Source organism: Pteronotus mesoamericanus, unplaced genomic scaffold, assembly GCF_021234165.1.
Source record: "Pteronotus mesoamericanus isolate MK-2021 breed Mesoamerican mustached bat unplaced genomic scaffold, CSHL_Meso_final scaffold_54, whole genome shotgun sequence".
NCBI classification, from domain to species: Eukaryota; Metazoa; Chordata; class Mammalia; order Chiroptera; family Mormoopidae; genus Pteronotus; species Pteronotus mesoamericanus.
The window spans coordinates 75,475,816-75,493,223 of NW_026555321.1; the positions used below are offsets into that span (position 1 = coordinate 75,475,816).

At 34.9% G+C, this 17,408-nt stretch overlaps 1 protein-coding gene across 2 annotated transcripts; it reads left to right on the forward strand.

Annotated features, from left to right (window-relative positions):
* The first annotated feature begins 11,658 nt into the window (after positions 1-11,658).
* On the forward strand, positions 11,659-14,797 carry PPDPFL (pancreatic progenitor cell differentiation and proliferation factor like). Of its 2 annotated transcripts, XM_054595782.1 has the most exons (5): positions 11,659-11,810; positions 12,122-12,232; positions 13,425-13,490; positions 13,594-13,693; positions 14,459-14,797. In XM_054595782.1, the coding sequence occupies exons 2-5, from the start codon at positions 12,178-12,180 to the stop codon at positions 14,469-14,471; spliced, it is 234 nt and encodes a 77-aa protein (XP_054451757.1). In that variant the 5' UTR covers positions 11,659-11,810; positions 12,122-12,177; the 3' UTR covers positions 14,472-14,797. The 2 variants fall into 2 exon arrangements, with proteins under 2 accessions (XP_054451757.1, XP_054451758.1); XM_054595783.1 differs by lacking the exon at positions 14,459-14,797 and having other exon boundaries at positions 13,594-13,697.
* The last annotated feature ends 2,611 nt before the right edge of the window (positions 14,798-17,408 follow it).

Here is a 17,408-nt window from a genome sequence, read left to right on the forward strand (position 1 = left end):
AGAGGCTGCTCTGTTTTCCCAAATGAGAAGGAACACATTAGAGAAAGGAGCACCAACTTCACTGAGGTGTTCAGTGAGGAGTTCTCTACAGTTTAGAAGAGTAGGATATACTGTTACAGAATTGACTGCCAAATGCTATGGGGGTAACAAGGTCCCCAAAAGGAGGCCAGTGGCAGTGACACTTGACCATCAGAAGCTTGGTGAGTGCAATTATCATAATGGGTTGTAATTTGAGACTAATAGCAAAGGAAGCTTCACATACAGTGAGATGACTTGTAGAACATGGTGTTCCCAGGGCCAAGGTAAAGGAGACAGTTTTCATACCTGAAACTCATGGATTTAAGCAGCACTGGTTCCCATGAGTTAGGATCCTGTAACACCACAGAAAGTGTATCAGATCATAATTCTCCTAGTTCTCTCCCAACGGGACCTAAGAGGTAATGATACACTGTGAAATGGAAATGCATAGATATTTTGAGGACTTTCAAACAAAAGGACTATGTTGAAATTGATTCTTAGGAATCAGAAACTCACCATGACATGCTTGTTATTAAATGATGTATCAGGCACAGGTCATCAACAGAGCCATGATGCAAGTCTTGTTCACATTTACTCTGTACACTGAGCCTTGTGGTCATTTCTTTGGATGGCAGAAACACCATACTCGTCATTATCCTGGGATGTAGAAGTGACTGTGGTGGGAAAGGCTAGGTGAAATCCTTGAAAACTGTCCTTTTGCATACTGTGGCCAAAATGGTAAATTTTTACAAATTGCATTTTGGGAAGAATGGTTGATATTAGTGCTACTTCTAAAGATACAAAGAATGTGTGAGTGATATTAGCCATCAGATCCCTATTTCATTTAATTGCCTGCCTCGTATAAACACCAGACACCAGCTGGAGTCTACAAATGATGGTAGACTTCCAACAATTCCCGTTTCGAGGCAAGTCTGGAGAAAGTTAGGTGAAAACACCCAAGTGCCCCCTCTCAGTAGCATCATTTGGGACACACTTAATTTCCCTAGTAACAGTGTGACGTGTTTGAGGTATTCAATCAGGGAGGTATACCTCAGCCTTCGAGTCCAGGGTTTTTGAGTGTCAGTCATGGAGGCATATGGCACCAGCATGACTTACCTCATTATGAAGCCCCAGATCACCATCAGTCACAATGACCCAGGCAACTGGGAGAGCATGGCTCGCGGCCTCTGGTATGTAAAACACTCTTATGAGGCAGGACATTTCAGGGGCTCAGTTCCCAGGAGCCAGCCAAGGTGAAGTCATAAAAATAGGCCTTTTGCCTGACTGGTGTGGCTCAGTAGGTTGGGTGTCTTCCCGCAAACTGAAAAGGTTGCAGGTCACATGCTTGGGCTGCAGGCCAGGTCCCTGGTTAGGGGTGTGCAAGAGGCAAACCGATGGCTATTTCTGTCACACAGCAATGCTTTTCTCCCTCTCTCCCTCCTTTCTCCTCTCTCTAAAAATAAATAAATAAAATATTTTTTTTAAAAAATAGGCCTTTCTGGGAGTGTGCCTTCTCCACACAAACAACCTAAGCTTAAGAAGGGCATAATGACAAGTGGCTCAAAAAACCCAAGATGGAGATTTAGGTCAGTCCTCCTGGCAAAACCCTTGGAACAGCAGAAGGACTAGCCAAGGGAAGGGGATCTATAAGATGCACAGTAAGGGATGGAGAGGATGGCTGTCTGATGTGACACCAGTCCAGCTGCAGTGGCAGGAATTACACTTCATCCCACTGACCTTTTTCAGTTTTCTCAGGAAAAGAAACTTACCTGAGTTTCCACAGAGGTTTTCCCAAGCAGGATGAACTTGCTATTCACATCATGTGATTTTAGTAATTTTCAAGGAGTGGACTGTGGGGACCTGGCTGCGCTGTCAAGTCCCCTTTGGACCAAGTTGGTTATCCCCCAGCTACAACTGCTGCTCACTGTTAGAATATTGTAGCTGATGTCTAAGAAATCTATCAGTACAGTAGAAGGGAGCTTACCTTTCCATTGCTGTGTCCCCTCAGGGGCAGCTCATAGTTGCTGATTAGTTAATTTAAGTGGTAGAGTCCTGATCCCTTGCCTAATTTGGGACTACTTAGAAGGGCCATTTTATTTTCAGAGCTCTTTATACAATCGACTGAGGCAAGTTTATTGTAGTTCAACTTTTCTCAAATTCTGCTTCCTTCACCTGCTTTCTCTGTGTTATTTTTTTTTTTCTCCTCAGAGAAAAACCTAACGACTGTAGGCAAAGTATCTACTGTGCAGAGAACAAAGAGCCTAAGACACCTGTAACTAGATGATAAGATACACTGTGTATTTTAGATTAGGATTTTGAGGCATATCAAAATTAACAACCTTTTCATATTTAGACTGGGGATATGTGGGGAAATGGACTGATTAAAGGAAAGAAAAATGATGTATAAAAGTTTGACCTGACTTTTAAAAGCAATTGAAATTAAAAATATTCTATGAATTTTTCTTTGTTTTTACAGATATTACAGAAGATATGAAAGAAAAAGTGTATTTATGTTTCCAAACTTTTTCACAGATCTCCAAAGGGTTGTTACAAGGATCATTATGAAAAGTAAGCATCCAACCTGGCAGACATAAAATTCACAAACCAGAAACACTATGTTTGATTTTATCTATGCTTAGAATTGCACTGAAATCATTTTGGCTGCAGTATATTTATTATTTTCACTGCATTTGCTTACCTAAATACCTCAGCAATTAAGAGGGAAAATGTATTTGATGAAATAATTTTTTATTAATAATTACTTTTATTTTTTTAATTTTATTTTAATTTATTTTTTCAAATACATTTGTCTCTGCCTACCCCCCACCATTTTCCCTTGCCCCCTCCCTCCTTCCCTCCCTCAGCTCTTCCCCTTTGGTTTTGTCCATGAGTCCTTGCTATATGTTCCTTGACTTTCCCGTTCCCTTCCTTTTCCCTGCCCCCCCCCCTTCCTCCTTGTCTCATTGATTTCTTTTCCTTTCAGTGTTGCTGGTCTTATTTTCCTTGCATCTTTGTATTGTTGGTTAGGTTCCACTTATAGGTGAGATCATATGGTATTTGTCTTTCGCCCCCTGGCTTATGATGAAATAATTTTTGCGGGCTTCCCCACAAGCTCTCCAGACTCTGCCCTGCTGGTCCTAGAGAATGTAGGGTGCTGCAGCGTTGGGGAGTTCAGCAGTTATTATCTTAAATTATATCCTTTGCCAAAAGAGGAAAACATTAACAGTAATTTAAAAAATGGCAACTGAGAGATTCCTGAAAAGAGACCCTACTGAGAGATGGTCTTTGCACAGAGAGGGAAACTGTCTTTTCCTCAGTCTGTAAAATTAACATTGAAGAGGAAGAATCTTGTTACTCTTTGCATAGACTTGGCTACCACAGTGGTTACTCGCCTGCATGATTGCTTTCCAGATGATGTGGAGGTGACCTCTGGGTAGGACCTCAGGAATCAAGACCAGTGCTCATTACTCTATGATCAATGTTTTATATTGTAATTAACATTTGGAGACTGGCTGAGGAGGATGTGGGTTAGAGGAGAGGAAATAAAAACTGGGGCTGATTTTTTATAATGTTTCACTATTTGCATAGTTGGTAACTGACTCATTATTTTGTCCAATAATAATACAGACATGAGAAGTCATTGAACTTAATTCTTTGCTTCAAATGGGTCAAGAACAAGAGCTGAAGAGAAAGATTTTTAAGTAAGTTAAACAATGTGATCAGGGCACACAGTGGTAGTGAGACCAACACAAGTGGAAGAAAATGGCTAAAACTGTTCAATAAAGCATGTTAGAAACAAGAACACTGGAATAGGAGGGTGATATCAGCTTTTGCTCCTAGCAGTTTAGCATCAAAGAATCTATTTGTGGGTCCAGCAATCTGTACCTCTCACTACAGATGTCAGAGTGATTTTCATGGTAAGAGTGCAGGCTAGGCTGTATAATGAGACTAGAATACAATGTCTAAAAAGATAATTTTATTTCATTCTTATGTAGGAACAGCTATTCCACCCCATGAGCTGTAACCACTTACCTCTGACAGAAAGTTCAGGCAAGAGGATTGGTCTTTAAGAACATGACCTTGAAGATGAACCACATACTTCTCACATTTCATTGGCTCTCACCAATCTCTAGCTAGAAGGGAGGCTGAGAAAAGTAGTCTCTAGATGAATGGACTATGCTTATTGAATATTAAAAAGAAAAGGAGAGAATAGACCCCAGAAGGACAGTAAGCAATTTTTGCTATGATGACATGTCCTCTAACTATGCAGACAGATAAGCTGACCAAAGTTTAGACAATAAGATCAATTCCAATAGAGGTTTGGCGATAGCTGACAACAGCGTGTTCATCATTTTCTGCCTAGGTGTGAACTGGGTAGGTGCTTTCCTTCTTGAATGTATTAGGTTCCTGCCATATTCTAAGCCCCGATCCTCAGGGGAGCTCCCCAGAAGGACAATAGCTCACAGGACAATGTACACAATAGGATTTATTGGGAAAGCCTATGAACCAGGGTCAGTAAAAAAAGGCACTCGAAACCCCAGGCTCCCATTATACCGCTAAGTCAAGATTTTCTGGTGAATATGCTGTAGTACTTCATTCTTATAGTTCTCCCTTTGTATAAGGCAATACAATTTTCTCAGTGAAGAATTTAACAGGCAGCATTTTAGAAGGCAGACTGGATGGGTGCCTACTTTTTAGAGGTTTTTAGAAGCATTGTCTAAGAAAGCCAGCAGCCCAGCTCTTGGAAGGTGAGGTTGTGGCAATTTTAGCTTCTTGTGCTACAGGATGTTCAGTTTGGCTGCACTTTCTTCGAGTCACTACTCCAGTTATTCATTGACCAGAAAATTTCACATAAGTTCTTAAGATCTCATGGGATGATTTTGTTTGGCAAATCAAGCTCTCTGTGTTTCTTATTGATTTTATTAATTCTCTGTCCACTCTTCTCTCAATAAATTATTTCTCTGCTTCTAGATGGAATTGGTTTCTGTGTACACAACGATGGTAATTGACTAATAGACTAAATGTGACCCAGAAAAATATAAAACTTAAACACACAGTTGAATAATTTAGGGACTTTATTGGATCTTAAACAAAGCAAGATATTATTATTACTATTTTATATATTATATGTAGATGCCCAGAGATCTTCAGTAACTAATTATTGGTATATTTCCCACAACAATTATTTTTAAAAAGTGTTTTAATGCAGACTGTCATATCTTTTAAAAGCACTTGGTACATATGTTAATTTGCAGCATTACATATTATAGCTGACTATTCTATGTTTAATATGGCATGTTTACTTGTCTGGATATTACTATATATTTAAAATCCCTGACATCTTGTATTTATAACTGCAGATTGAAATTAGATATAGACAATTTAAGCCTTCCAGAAGAGTCAGATATTGACCTACTTACACTGCTCAGTTGGCCAGTTGCCTATGAGAGCACAGAGTCATGATAAATTATCTACAAGCTTAACCATTTTTCCTGCCATGAATTTCCATGCCCTACAAAACAGCAATCTGATATCTATTTACTACATCATCCAATGTGAGTAAAATTAGAAAGAGTAACAGTATCTTACATGTGATAAAGAGTTCACCCAACAGAAAGGCTGCAGTTGACTTTAATTAGTACTTATGCCTTCTTAAATCTATCTTTCTCTTCTTCTATATGAGATTTCATTTGGGAACATCTTGCAACTTCTCTGAACAGGCATGTGAATGATTGCCCTACCTTCCATGTTGGTTTGAAGTGTATCATCACAGCTGGGCTGTCACTCTCTTCTTGTTATTATCAAAGAAAAATGTTAGCATAACTTAATTCTAGGACAAAAAATGATGAAAATGGGGTTGTAACTAATTTTAAGAGTCAGATGTTAAAAAAATAAGAATCAGAAAACAGGTAAAAATTTATCTCATTATATCATAGTGATAGTATGGAAATTTGAGCCCTGACATTTCAATTATTATCCAAGGACATCACCATCATTACATGCACAGGAGGAATCCACTGGTTTTATCAGATTTTAAAATCATGTACAATTACATGTATCAGGTTTCATGCTGGATATTTCTAAAGCAAAAATGAATAGGAAACACATTCTAATGTGTGACAGAAACAAGTAACTCAGTTAAATGTGAGCACTCTTATAATAGAAAGCATAAAAATAAAAACTGTAGTCAGGGGGGTACAACCAGGACATCACCAAGGGAGAGGGGAATGATGTAGTAGATGGGAGCGGTGCGGAGCAAGGTGGGCAGAGAACAGTAAAAGTTATCACCCACTCAGAATGAACCTGAAAACCCACATTCCAAAACTTATTAAGAAATCTAATGTTAATAAAGACAACTAACATAAGCAATAGTGGCAGAAAGTATATGAGATTAAGTAAATTTTCTGAAGGGGTCTAATCAAGATTTCATAATGACCATGTTAAGGATGGTCAAAGAAACAAATGAAAGAATATTAAGGGAAAAAAAGGCATAAAAATGCAATAAGAGGTAAATTGGGAAAATGTAGCAAAAAATACTTAGGGGCAGAAGCATAAAATGGAGTAAAAATAGCCTCTTCAACAAATGGTGTTGGGGATCTGGACAGCTACATGCAAATAAATGAAATTCAACCACCAACTTACACCATACACAAAAATAAAGTCAAAATGGATAAAAGGCTTAAATGTAAGTTGCGACACCATAAAAGTCCTAGAGGAGAAATAGGCAGGAAACTCTCAGATATTCCGCACAACAATATTTTCACCAATATGTCCCCTAGAGCAAGGGGCATAAAGGAAAGAATAAACAAATGGGACTTCATCAAAACAAAAAGCTTCTGCACAGCTAAAGAAAACATCAGGAAAAGGAAAAGGGAACCAAGCATATGGGAAACAACATTTGTCAATGATACCTTGGAGAAGGATTTGATCTCCAAAATATATAAAGAACTCATATGACTCCACTCCAGGAAGATAAACAATCCAATTAAAAAATGGGCAAAGGATCTGAGCAGACACTTTTCCAAGAAGGGCATATAGAGGGCCTAGAGACATATGAAAAGATGTTCAACATCACTAGCCCTCAGACAAATGCAAATTAAAACATCAATGAGATACCACTTCACCCTGTTCAGAATGGCCATTATAAACAAATCAACAAACAACCAGTGCTGGTGAGGTTTTGGAGAAAAGGGAACCTTAGTATACTGTTGGTGGGAATGCAGACCAGTTCAGCCCCTGTGGAAAACAATCGGAGTTTCCTCAAAAATCTAAAAATGGAACTGCCTTTTGACCCAGGAATTCCACTGCTGGGATTGTACCCTAAGAATCCTGAAACACCTATTCAAAAGAACCTATGCACCCCAATGTTTGTAGCAGCACAATTTACAGTAGTCAAGTGCTGGAAGCAACCTAACTGCCCGTCAATAAATGAGTGGATCCAAAAACTATGGTGGTCCATTTACACAATGAAATATTATGCAGCAGAAAGAAAGAGTTGCTACCATTCATGACAACATGGATGGAACTGGAAAGCATTATGCTAAACAAAATAAGCCAGGGGGTGAAAGACAAATACCATATGATTTCTCCTATAAGTGGAACCTAATCAACAAAACAAACAAACAAGAAAACTATAACCAGCAACATTGAAAGAAGAACAGAGAGGAGGAGAAACGGAGATAACGGGGAAAGGAAGGGGAAGGGTCAAGCCAAGGAACATGTATAAAGGACCCACAGACAAAGCCAAAGTGGGGAAGGATTGAGGGTGAGGGGTAGTGAGGGTGCAAGTGGGTGGGGCAGGGGAAAGAGGTGGTGGGAAAATGGAGATAAATGTATTTGAACAATAATAAAATAATGAAAAGAAAGACATACTATAAAAAGGATGTCAGTGACATTTTTAAATATCTCAACAAGATAAACTTTTGATTGAACATAAGCAGAGAAGTAGTAAACTGATCATGTAAAATGTAGTAGATACATGATATAATTAAGACTATTTATATAAAAAATTGAAATTATACATACATTTGTGTTTGAAACATGAAGACCATAAAGGAAGACCTTGACATCTCACTAATAGGAGATGCAGAAATGGAGAACATGTGGAATGAAGGGCATGGTGTAGGTTAAATTATTGTCTGGCAAATACTCCCCTCACACTTCAAACCATTATGGTAGTAGTATAGGCCTCTATTCTATTATTCTTGGTTCTAGGTATATGATATTTTTGGCAATTGGAATATAGACAGATGTCACAGTTCCCAGCTTAGACATGGAAGTCATTGAGTATTTTCAATAGCTCCTCTGGGAGTTTCCATTTAGCCACAGGTAAAAAAACATGCACCCTGTAGCTGGCTGCTCTCAGAGCAATCAGAGGCACATGAAACTGCCCAAAACCAAACTCACGGCCTCAAGCCACATCTGGATCATTCAAATCTCAACTACTCTGCAGACCTACCATGAAAGAGCCTCTTCAGCTAATCTGCAAATGTGAAAGCATATTTATTGCTTGTATAAACTGATATAAGAAATATATGCTTATTGTTTCATGCCAGTTACTGGTATGTGTGCACATGTGTGTTTATGGTGAATTATTGTGAAAAGATACAACTAATACAGTGTAAAAACAACATTTGAAGGAAAAATAATTGAGAATTCTCCAAAACAAAACAGAAAATAAGCTCTTATATGAAAAATACATTCTGAATACAGTACAGAACTAATAACACAAACTCTACACTTAGACAAATTCAGTGCAACTGCAGAGTGGACTTTTTAAAAAACTTAGTTCATTGCAGAATTATTTACAATTGCCAAGGTATGGAAACAGCCCAAGTGTCCAGCAATAGATGAGTGTACGAAACAACTATGGTATATTTACACAATGGAACACAACTCAGCCATAAAAAAGACGAAAATTTTACTCTCTGCGACAGTGCAGATGGACCTGAAGAACATTATGCTAAGTGATATACGCCAGTAAAAGAAAGACAGATACCATATGGTTTCACTCATATGAGGACTCTAATGAAAAAAAATTGAACAACCAAGCAAAATAGAAATAAGCTCATAGATGGAGATCAGGATGACAGAGAAGGTGTGGAAGAGGTTAGGGGGTGGAAGTACTGAGTGAAAAAGAGAAAGGGCTCGTGGCCATGGACAACAGTGTGTTGATTGTAGGAGAAGGGGAGAGTAAGGAGACTAGATGGTAATGGAAAAAATATAATTCAAATTTTAAAAAACAAAAATAAAAAACTGAGAGTTGAGTATCTATAGTAATAAAAATAAGAATATTCATTCAATGAATAAAAAATAAATAAATAAAATAAGAAAAATACAATATATTTTTCCTGGAATGGAGGGAAAAGGTCTACACATGAATTAAAGAAATATTGTTATATTGAAATCACAGAATAAGATGATAGAAAAAAGTTCAAATATATGATTAATTCTAGAAAATGTTAATGGATTAAATCCATATTTTTAAAAAGTGTGTTTGTATGTAAAATTAGGAAAAATAATACAGCTAAATGATGCTTATAAGTAACTTCTAAAATGAATTATACAGTGAGTTGAAAATAAAGATATGCAAAATGAAATAACTTGTGAGTACTTATAAAAAAGCTGGTGCAGCAAAATTAATATTAGATCTATTAAAATCTAGATAAATATAAATAAATAAATAAAAAGCATTAGTGCTGATAAAGTAAGAGAAAAACAAAGACTATAACCTTTTTTTATGCACATAGCATCAAATATTAAAAATTGATAGAATTAGATGATGCAATCACACTAGAAATTGCTGGGTCAAGCAGTAACATTTGTTAGTATACAGACTATTTGTTTAACAAATTTAAGTAACACAATCTAGTGGACCAATATAATGATTGTATGCAATAAATAATAAATATTTATTATTCTCAAATATATAGAAAGCCATTGAGAGGATGTGACCACTGTCTGTCCCAGGACCTGGACCCAGGCCAGTATGGAGTTTGCTTTCTGCAAACCCCCTTTTAGGACTGTCTGATCAGAATTGATGATGATTCTGACATAAATCACCACCACTATCTTGCTTCCCGCTATGTGCTGGTTCTTGGAATAGGTTATTGTCTTAACCTGGTCAAGTATGTACAGTAATTTTCATACCTGATGACATTCACATACTAGTATCCATGACTATTCCCTTTGTCCCTACCCACTCCCCTTTACTAATTCTCTGGCACCTGCCAAGCAGTATGGGGATCTAGTTCATCTTGTAGCCACCAAAGACATGACTTGTACATAAGTTTTTCTTAATAACTTCTATTAATTATCAGACAATAGTGGCCAGTTTCTTTCTCAAAGAGGTTGAATTTTAGTCTCGAGACTTTTCCCTGGTCTGAGTGTACTAACAACCATTTGTGAAAGCTAATTCAAAAAATGAATTAAAATTACACATTTTCTTTTGACAATACAGTACAATTAATTTATAATCAACAATGAATTGATAGTTTAAAATTATACATTTGGAAAAATAGAAGCATCCTTAAATAATTCAAATGTTCAAGAAATGTCATAATGGCAGTTACAAAATAGTTTGAAATAAGTAACACTAAGAATAATCCTACTAAAAAGAAGAATAAAATCAAGTCAGAAAATAATGAAAGATACAACAAAGAATCAAAAGAAAGGACCAAATAGTTCTTAAACTAATTTAATAAAAAAAACTTCTTGCAAAACTAATCAAGAAAAAAAGAGAAGGCAGAAGTAAATAATATTGGCAACATATAGGGGCCATAACCAGGTAGAATAGACATTTAAAGATAGTTATAATGGCACACTAAAAGAAATGCTTTTAATAAGTTTAAACCTAGCTGACATTACTAGTTTTATAATAATGCTATGTTACCAAAATTGATTTAAGCTGGTTGGACCAATAGCCACCAAATAAATTGAAAGAGCAATTGATAATTCCCTCAACGTAAAGAGGAGCCACATTTGATCCACAGGTAAACTAAGTCTATGAAGTGGCCGAACAGTTTATACAAGGAATATTACTAAAATTGGAATAGAATATTACATTCCTATCAAAAAATAATATTGATATAATGTGAGAAAGGCACATAATTTTCCCCATATGCATGATTTTCAGGTCTTATATTATTCTCACTGGAATTTCTAACACATCATCCATCGAGTCCTATAGAATATGTCTCTTCCCACAAAGACTTCAATGTTTTACATCATTCATTGTTCTCTATGACCCTGTGACTCTGTCTTGTATCAATGTATTTGTGGGTATGCCCAATCCCCTCAGCTGACCCGAGGCCTGTCTGTTGTGCCCCATGTGGAGCACAGCATAGTGCTTTATTCCAGACTGTGTGATTATATCCAATGCGGAGAGTGTATGCGGCTATTGCCTCCTTTCCTATAGAAAGCAGCAGTCATAGCTGTGACCTTGCAGCGGGCAAGTGCAAAACAACATCTGGGCCAAACCCAACTCTGTTGCAGGCAGCCCCACTTGGCACGTTGATGTGAGCAAGAGCAGAAAGCCAAAGAGCTTACCCATGCTGCCTCTGGCTGGCTGTGTGCCCACCTTTCCTCTGTTCACTCAGAGCTCAGGTTTCAGCCTTCTAAATATAAGGTGTGCTCAGGGGTCCAAGACCACACTCAATGTCACCAGACAGTGTCTCCTGGCCTATTGGGGCAAAACAGTTTATTCTCAGCCACTACAAATTGATTGTTTCAAATTATTCATTTTCTGAGGAAACTTTAGAATCACTTTTATTTTAAAAGAACAAATTAAAGAGGTGAGTGATTATATCATGGTTATGATAAATATTTTTTCTCTGACCTTTAGGTTTGTTTCAGATGAAATAAGTTGTGGGCATTGTTTGTAGGTGGATACAAACCTTTTTTTCTTGCTTTTTCAAATAAATATATTCATTGGTTGCATTTTTGTTTATTATAGCATATTTGATTATAATTTTGTATGAACTTCCAATTCTTTTTATCAGATATATATCATATGGTATTGAATTATATTGCTTTTCAAAAAATTTTCATTTAGAAAAAAGTAAAAGGAAACTCCATGTTATTAATATCAACCTCTTTTCCCCAGACACTGTTTCTCAGACTGCTGTTCAGTCTTTCTGGTGCTTGTTCACAGCGAAAGCAATGGCATCCGTACCTTCTGTTGGTTGTCTTCTGGCCAAAAATCAGTATTATCGAAGTAAGTCCTATCATTGCTAGAGGTTATACCTATAGAGAATATGATCTGAAGTTATGTCTGTAGGGTATTAGTAACCTACATATTGTGTCCTAGTCAGAACTTAAGGAAGAAGATTGATGACTGTTCGTGATAGTGAAGCAAATAGGAATAGAAGTCATCAGAGTCCTCTCCAAATCAGTATTATCAAGGAAGGCTCATTTCTTTGTTTTAACTATGTTATATTGTATCTATGAAACCATTAATACTTATAAGTAAGTAAAAATCAGCTTATATTTCATAATTATATTTAATTTACTTTTCATTTAATAAGATACATTAAAAACTAATACTTTTATAAAAATAAAATATTATTCATTTCTTAGAAAAGCATGACTATGCTTCAGGGATTTTCTAATTTCCACATTGCTGCTATGGATAATTGGTTAACATCTTTTATGCCAGTTTTATTTTTATGCATGCATCTCTGAGTATTTATAGCTCAATAAAAAATGGTAGCTTCTTAAAGAAAATTAGTAAATTTCATTAAATAAAATAATTACATTAAAACCAAATGATCATTTGTTGAAAATATGCTATAAACATGTAAAGGAAACCCTCTAATTTTAAGATGCTTCCAACTCTGTGTTGGAAACATCTATTAATATTCTTTTTATAACAAGGGTTAAGCTATGCCTGTTTACTTAGTGTTATTATATCCCCACAGAAGTTATTTTTATATTCTGATCTTTTACAAGGCTTATATGTTTCAACTACAATTATGATAGCACAAATAAACTGTGTATTTTTTAAAATAATACTTTTTGTCTAAATTTGATAGCTTTTGTCTGCTATTTAAATATATACACATATAATATTTCTAATGCAATAAAATAACATTGGTTATTTACTTCCTAAAGTTTTTAATTTGACAATACTTATAACATTTTAAACTCTCTATCTATATCCGTGGAGAGAGAGAGAGAAGAGAGAGAATGTCCGCCATGGAAAGGAATATACTATATTAGAAAAAAATGAAACATGCTTTATTATTCCAGAAGTTTTTTTAATTGATTTATTATTGAATTTTCCATTCATAAATGCATGAGCTAGAAATAAATAATTTGAAGCTATACTACTTGAGAGTTTAGAGATAAACAATATGTATGTGTTTGCTTGTTATGTATTTGTTCACTTATTATTGCTTCTTTTGTAGAGGCCAGTATTTCTTCAGTTAGCTCTGACACTGTTAATTTCACAGAGGAAGACAAACCCCAGCAAGGTATTTAGTTTATTTCTTATCAGTATCACTCTCATTGCCTTTCTTTGTTTTCTAATCTCTCAAATGTGTTATGTAAGGAAGTAATACACATTTTATTTGATAGGATTACCTGAAGTGGCAGAATCCAACTGGTGGTTTAAATCCTTTTTTTATTCTGAACCTGTACTTTCAAATGTGATAAGAAAAGATCTGTCTGCTAGTGGGTAAGTTTCAGCCTTTCTTGTGAAAGATATTTCTTTCTTAGTGAATGAAACAATGCATGTAGTGATGATTAACCAATGAAGATAAAATTGTTTTTTTGAGGATGGTGAAAGTTTTGATATAAAGCATACTAGTAGGGGTGGAGAGGGAGAAAACTATAGCTCCCCATTCTAGTTAAACATCATTTAGATCATGAGCACTTTGTCTCATTCTCCTGAAGAATGATTGAAAAATCATATGCCAATTTTTACTGTTCTTTAGGGGAGATAGATTGGGAATCAGAGGCAAGGTTCTAAATGTGTTTTTTTTTTAATTACTTCAGGAAACCCTTATATAGTTGCTATCCCTAATAACCTAGATTAGTCCCACTGCTAGTTTTTTTAAAAGTACTTTTGTTTTTTACACAATGGCTGATACTAACACTGATGACTAGTCACTAAATGGAATTAAAAGAATGAATAATGATGGAACTTGTAGGCTATACTGTGAAAACATAAGGTTTTGATTAATTTTCTAATATAATAAATTTAAAACGGAATCAATTAAATATTAATACCTTTTAAAACCAAAAACAGACAAGTTTTTGAAAAAATACATTTTTTTTTTACTTTCTTTATCAAGCATATTGATTTGAATTACCTAGGTGTTTTATTTATTTTCCACTTTGACTATAAAGACAACCTAACTTACAGATAAGCATTTCTCAGTTAATCATTTTGTATTGCAATTCAGTGAACATGGTTGTAACAACTGTCTATTTTATACAGCACTAATTGTTGACTCTGACAATCCAAGTGACTCTACCTCCTGAGGTGCTACAAATTTGAACAATACTTTCCAGCACTCAGGCTATTCTGGATGACTCCTCTCCATTGTAAAAAGGAAAAAAACCTGCCGGGAATCTCAGCAGCCACCCCTAAAATCAGGCATTTTCTTCACTATTAAAACCATTACTATAAGTAGCAGCAGCTTCATGGAAAATGTTAGAAAAGCATGGTATTAGAAATATGTGTCCCTGTAAAGTAATGAATCTTCAAATGTAGTAGACTTTTCATTATTCATATTATTTTTTCAAAACAAATAAATTTTTTTTAATTTTCAAAAAATTCATTAGACTCTCTTTCTGTTTGTTGAATGATTTGTTGTACTATACCTTAAAGCCAAAGCATCTACACGTAACCATGGTTTAGCGATCATTGGATTTAAACACGTAGAAGAGCTGCAAAAAGATTTTTAATAATGAAAATTGGAAATAGCAAACATACCCATAAATGAATTACTATTAATTACATTACTGTACATTTAAACAACTGGTTATTGTGTAGATTTTAAAATTTATAGTCTTAACAATATTTAACAACACAGAAAATCATGATGATACAATGTTAAGTGAAAAAAGTATGGTAATCTATATATGGTATGATTTTAGTTGTTTTAAAGAGATATATATGCCTAAGATTGAAAGACAATATAACAAAATATTAACAGTGGCTATTTTTAGAGACGAAATTATGGGCAGTTTCCATTTTCTCCTTTATATTTTTCTGTATCTTCTCAAATTTTCTAATACTACCAGCTTTTCTGTATAACTAGAAAATATAAAACATATTTTAAAAGGGCACTGGATTAAATTTCCTGAATGTGAATAAATCCTACATTAGTTTCAGCATTTCCTACTTTCCTCAATACTGGGTAGATAATATTTAATGAGTTTCAACATAAAAGTTTCTATATAGTGCTTGCAAATATTTTTTTAATGTAAGATGATAAATATTAAGAAATTAGGGATGACATAGTCCCTTAGAGATAGATGAGCACTATGGTGTTTTGTGACTGATGTTGCATTAAACATCTTGCAGACTCAACACACATGATTATTATCCAACTGTCTTCTTATCCCACTATATAACCATAATAAAATATCAAGACTATTCTCAGCAATGAACACTACTATTCTTTCTAAGTAATAAATGCATTGCTTCAATCTTGTGACTTTTGTCACTTTGCAGTCAATGAAGGTGACTCAAATATCACTTTAGTTCAGTAGCACATCATTGTTTATATATATGATTACCTTTTCTGGTTGTTTGAATTTATAATTTTTATATATGTATAGAGGTTGGTTAAAGTTTTAGACTGTATATTTCATTTGGTTTTAGTCTAAAATTGCATTAATTTAAGACTGATTTTTCCTAAAATAACAGAAAAATATAAAACAAAATGGTAAGTTTTGGGATGATTTGTTTTTACTCTTAAGATTATCAACAAGTTCCTTTTTACATAAAGGCTTAGTATATGTGTGAACAGATTGTTTGTTTAGGTTATTTGCTAGATTTCCCAAAAGTGTCAAAATTGTTGCTTTTATGTTAGTTTAGAACAGTGTTGCTGTTGCTAAAAGTTATTGTTTAAAACAGTTGAACTTTACAAAGGTTTTTAAATCAAATATATTATCATAAGTATATATACTTATTAAGCATATTTAGATTTGTGAGGATAGATCAATTGATGATAATATAAGGAATCTTCCTGAAATATGCTAATGTGATTTTTTAGAAAATGATTTAAAAATTTAAAGTATTCCTGTGTGAAATTCCAGAGATTCTACAGAATTAAAATGACAAAAATACATAAAGAGAACAAAATATTTTCTAGGTAAATTCCAGTTAATTGATTCTAATGTAGTTTTCCTACAGTCTTCCTCTGAGAAACCTCCACTCTACTTAACTAAATTAGATTTTTCATTATAGGTTCTCATAGCCCATGTTTTTCTCCTTCCTAGTACTCATCACAATTATAATTCTGTGTTTGTTTGTCTAGCTACTTGTTTTCCCCACTGCACTATAAAATACACAAGGAAAAGTATCACATTTGCTCTAGCAACAGTTTTTATCCAGATTTGGACACATCAACAAGAATTTGTCAAATGAATGACAATGGTTGTTTGGCAAGAACCAGCCCCACCTTAAGAAGTGTTGCATTTCAGTAAAGAGTAAACACTAAATTAATAAAGAAAATATTTCTTCAAATAGTGATAAATGCTACAAAGCAAACAAAACAAGGTATTTTGTTGAAGAGTGATTGAGATAGGAAAGAGATTAAGGGAAGACTGCATTAAATGGTGTGGTTAGGAAAGGACTCATTGAGAAGACGACATGGGGACTGAGTTCTCTGAAAGAGGGGAAGCAGCCAATTTACTCTCAGCAGAAAAAATAACTAGTGCTGTTTACCGTGCTTGACCTAAGTTTGTCCAGTCTCCTGTTACACCATTTTAAAGTAACAGCTGCTTTGAAAGAATTTGGTATTTTCCACTTGGAGATCAAATTGTCTATAGTGTTTGGTTTGTTTACAACTAAACCTGGAAGGAGAAATGGTGTAGTTTGGGGTTATACGCTTTCTCCTAAAGTTCCTCAGGGTGATCTATGAATTGTCCCAAATCACACTGCATAGCAGGATGAATGTAAAGTAACCAGTCATGTTAGGAATGTCTTAGAGTCTTATGGGGCACAGCCTCATGCATGTTTCTAGTCCCTAAAACATTTTTTTAAACAAGGTAAGTAAGTGTTACTCTATTATTTTCCTTCTACCTTTCATATTGAGCGGTTAAATACATTTCCAATATTTGAAAGATTCTTTTCTAGTTTCTTTTTGAAAAATTGCCTTTTTTGGAACTATTTCATATCAAAGGACAAGAACAGGAGAGTGCTACACAGTTATTCT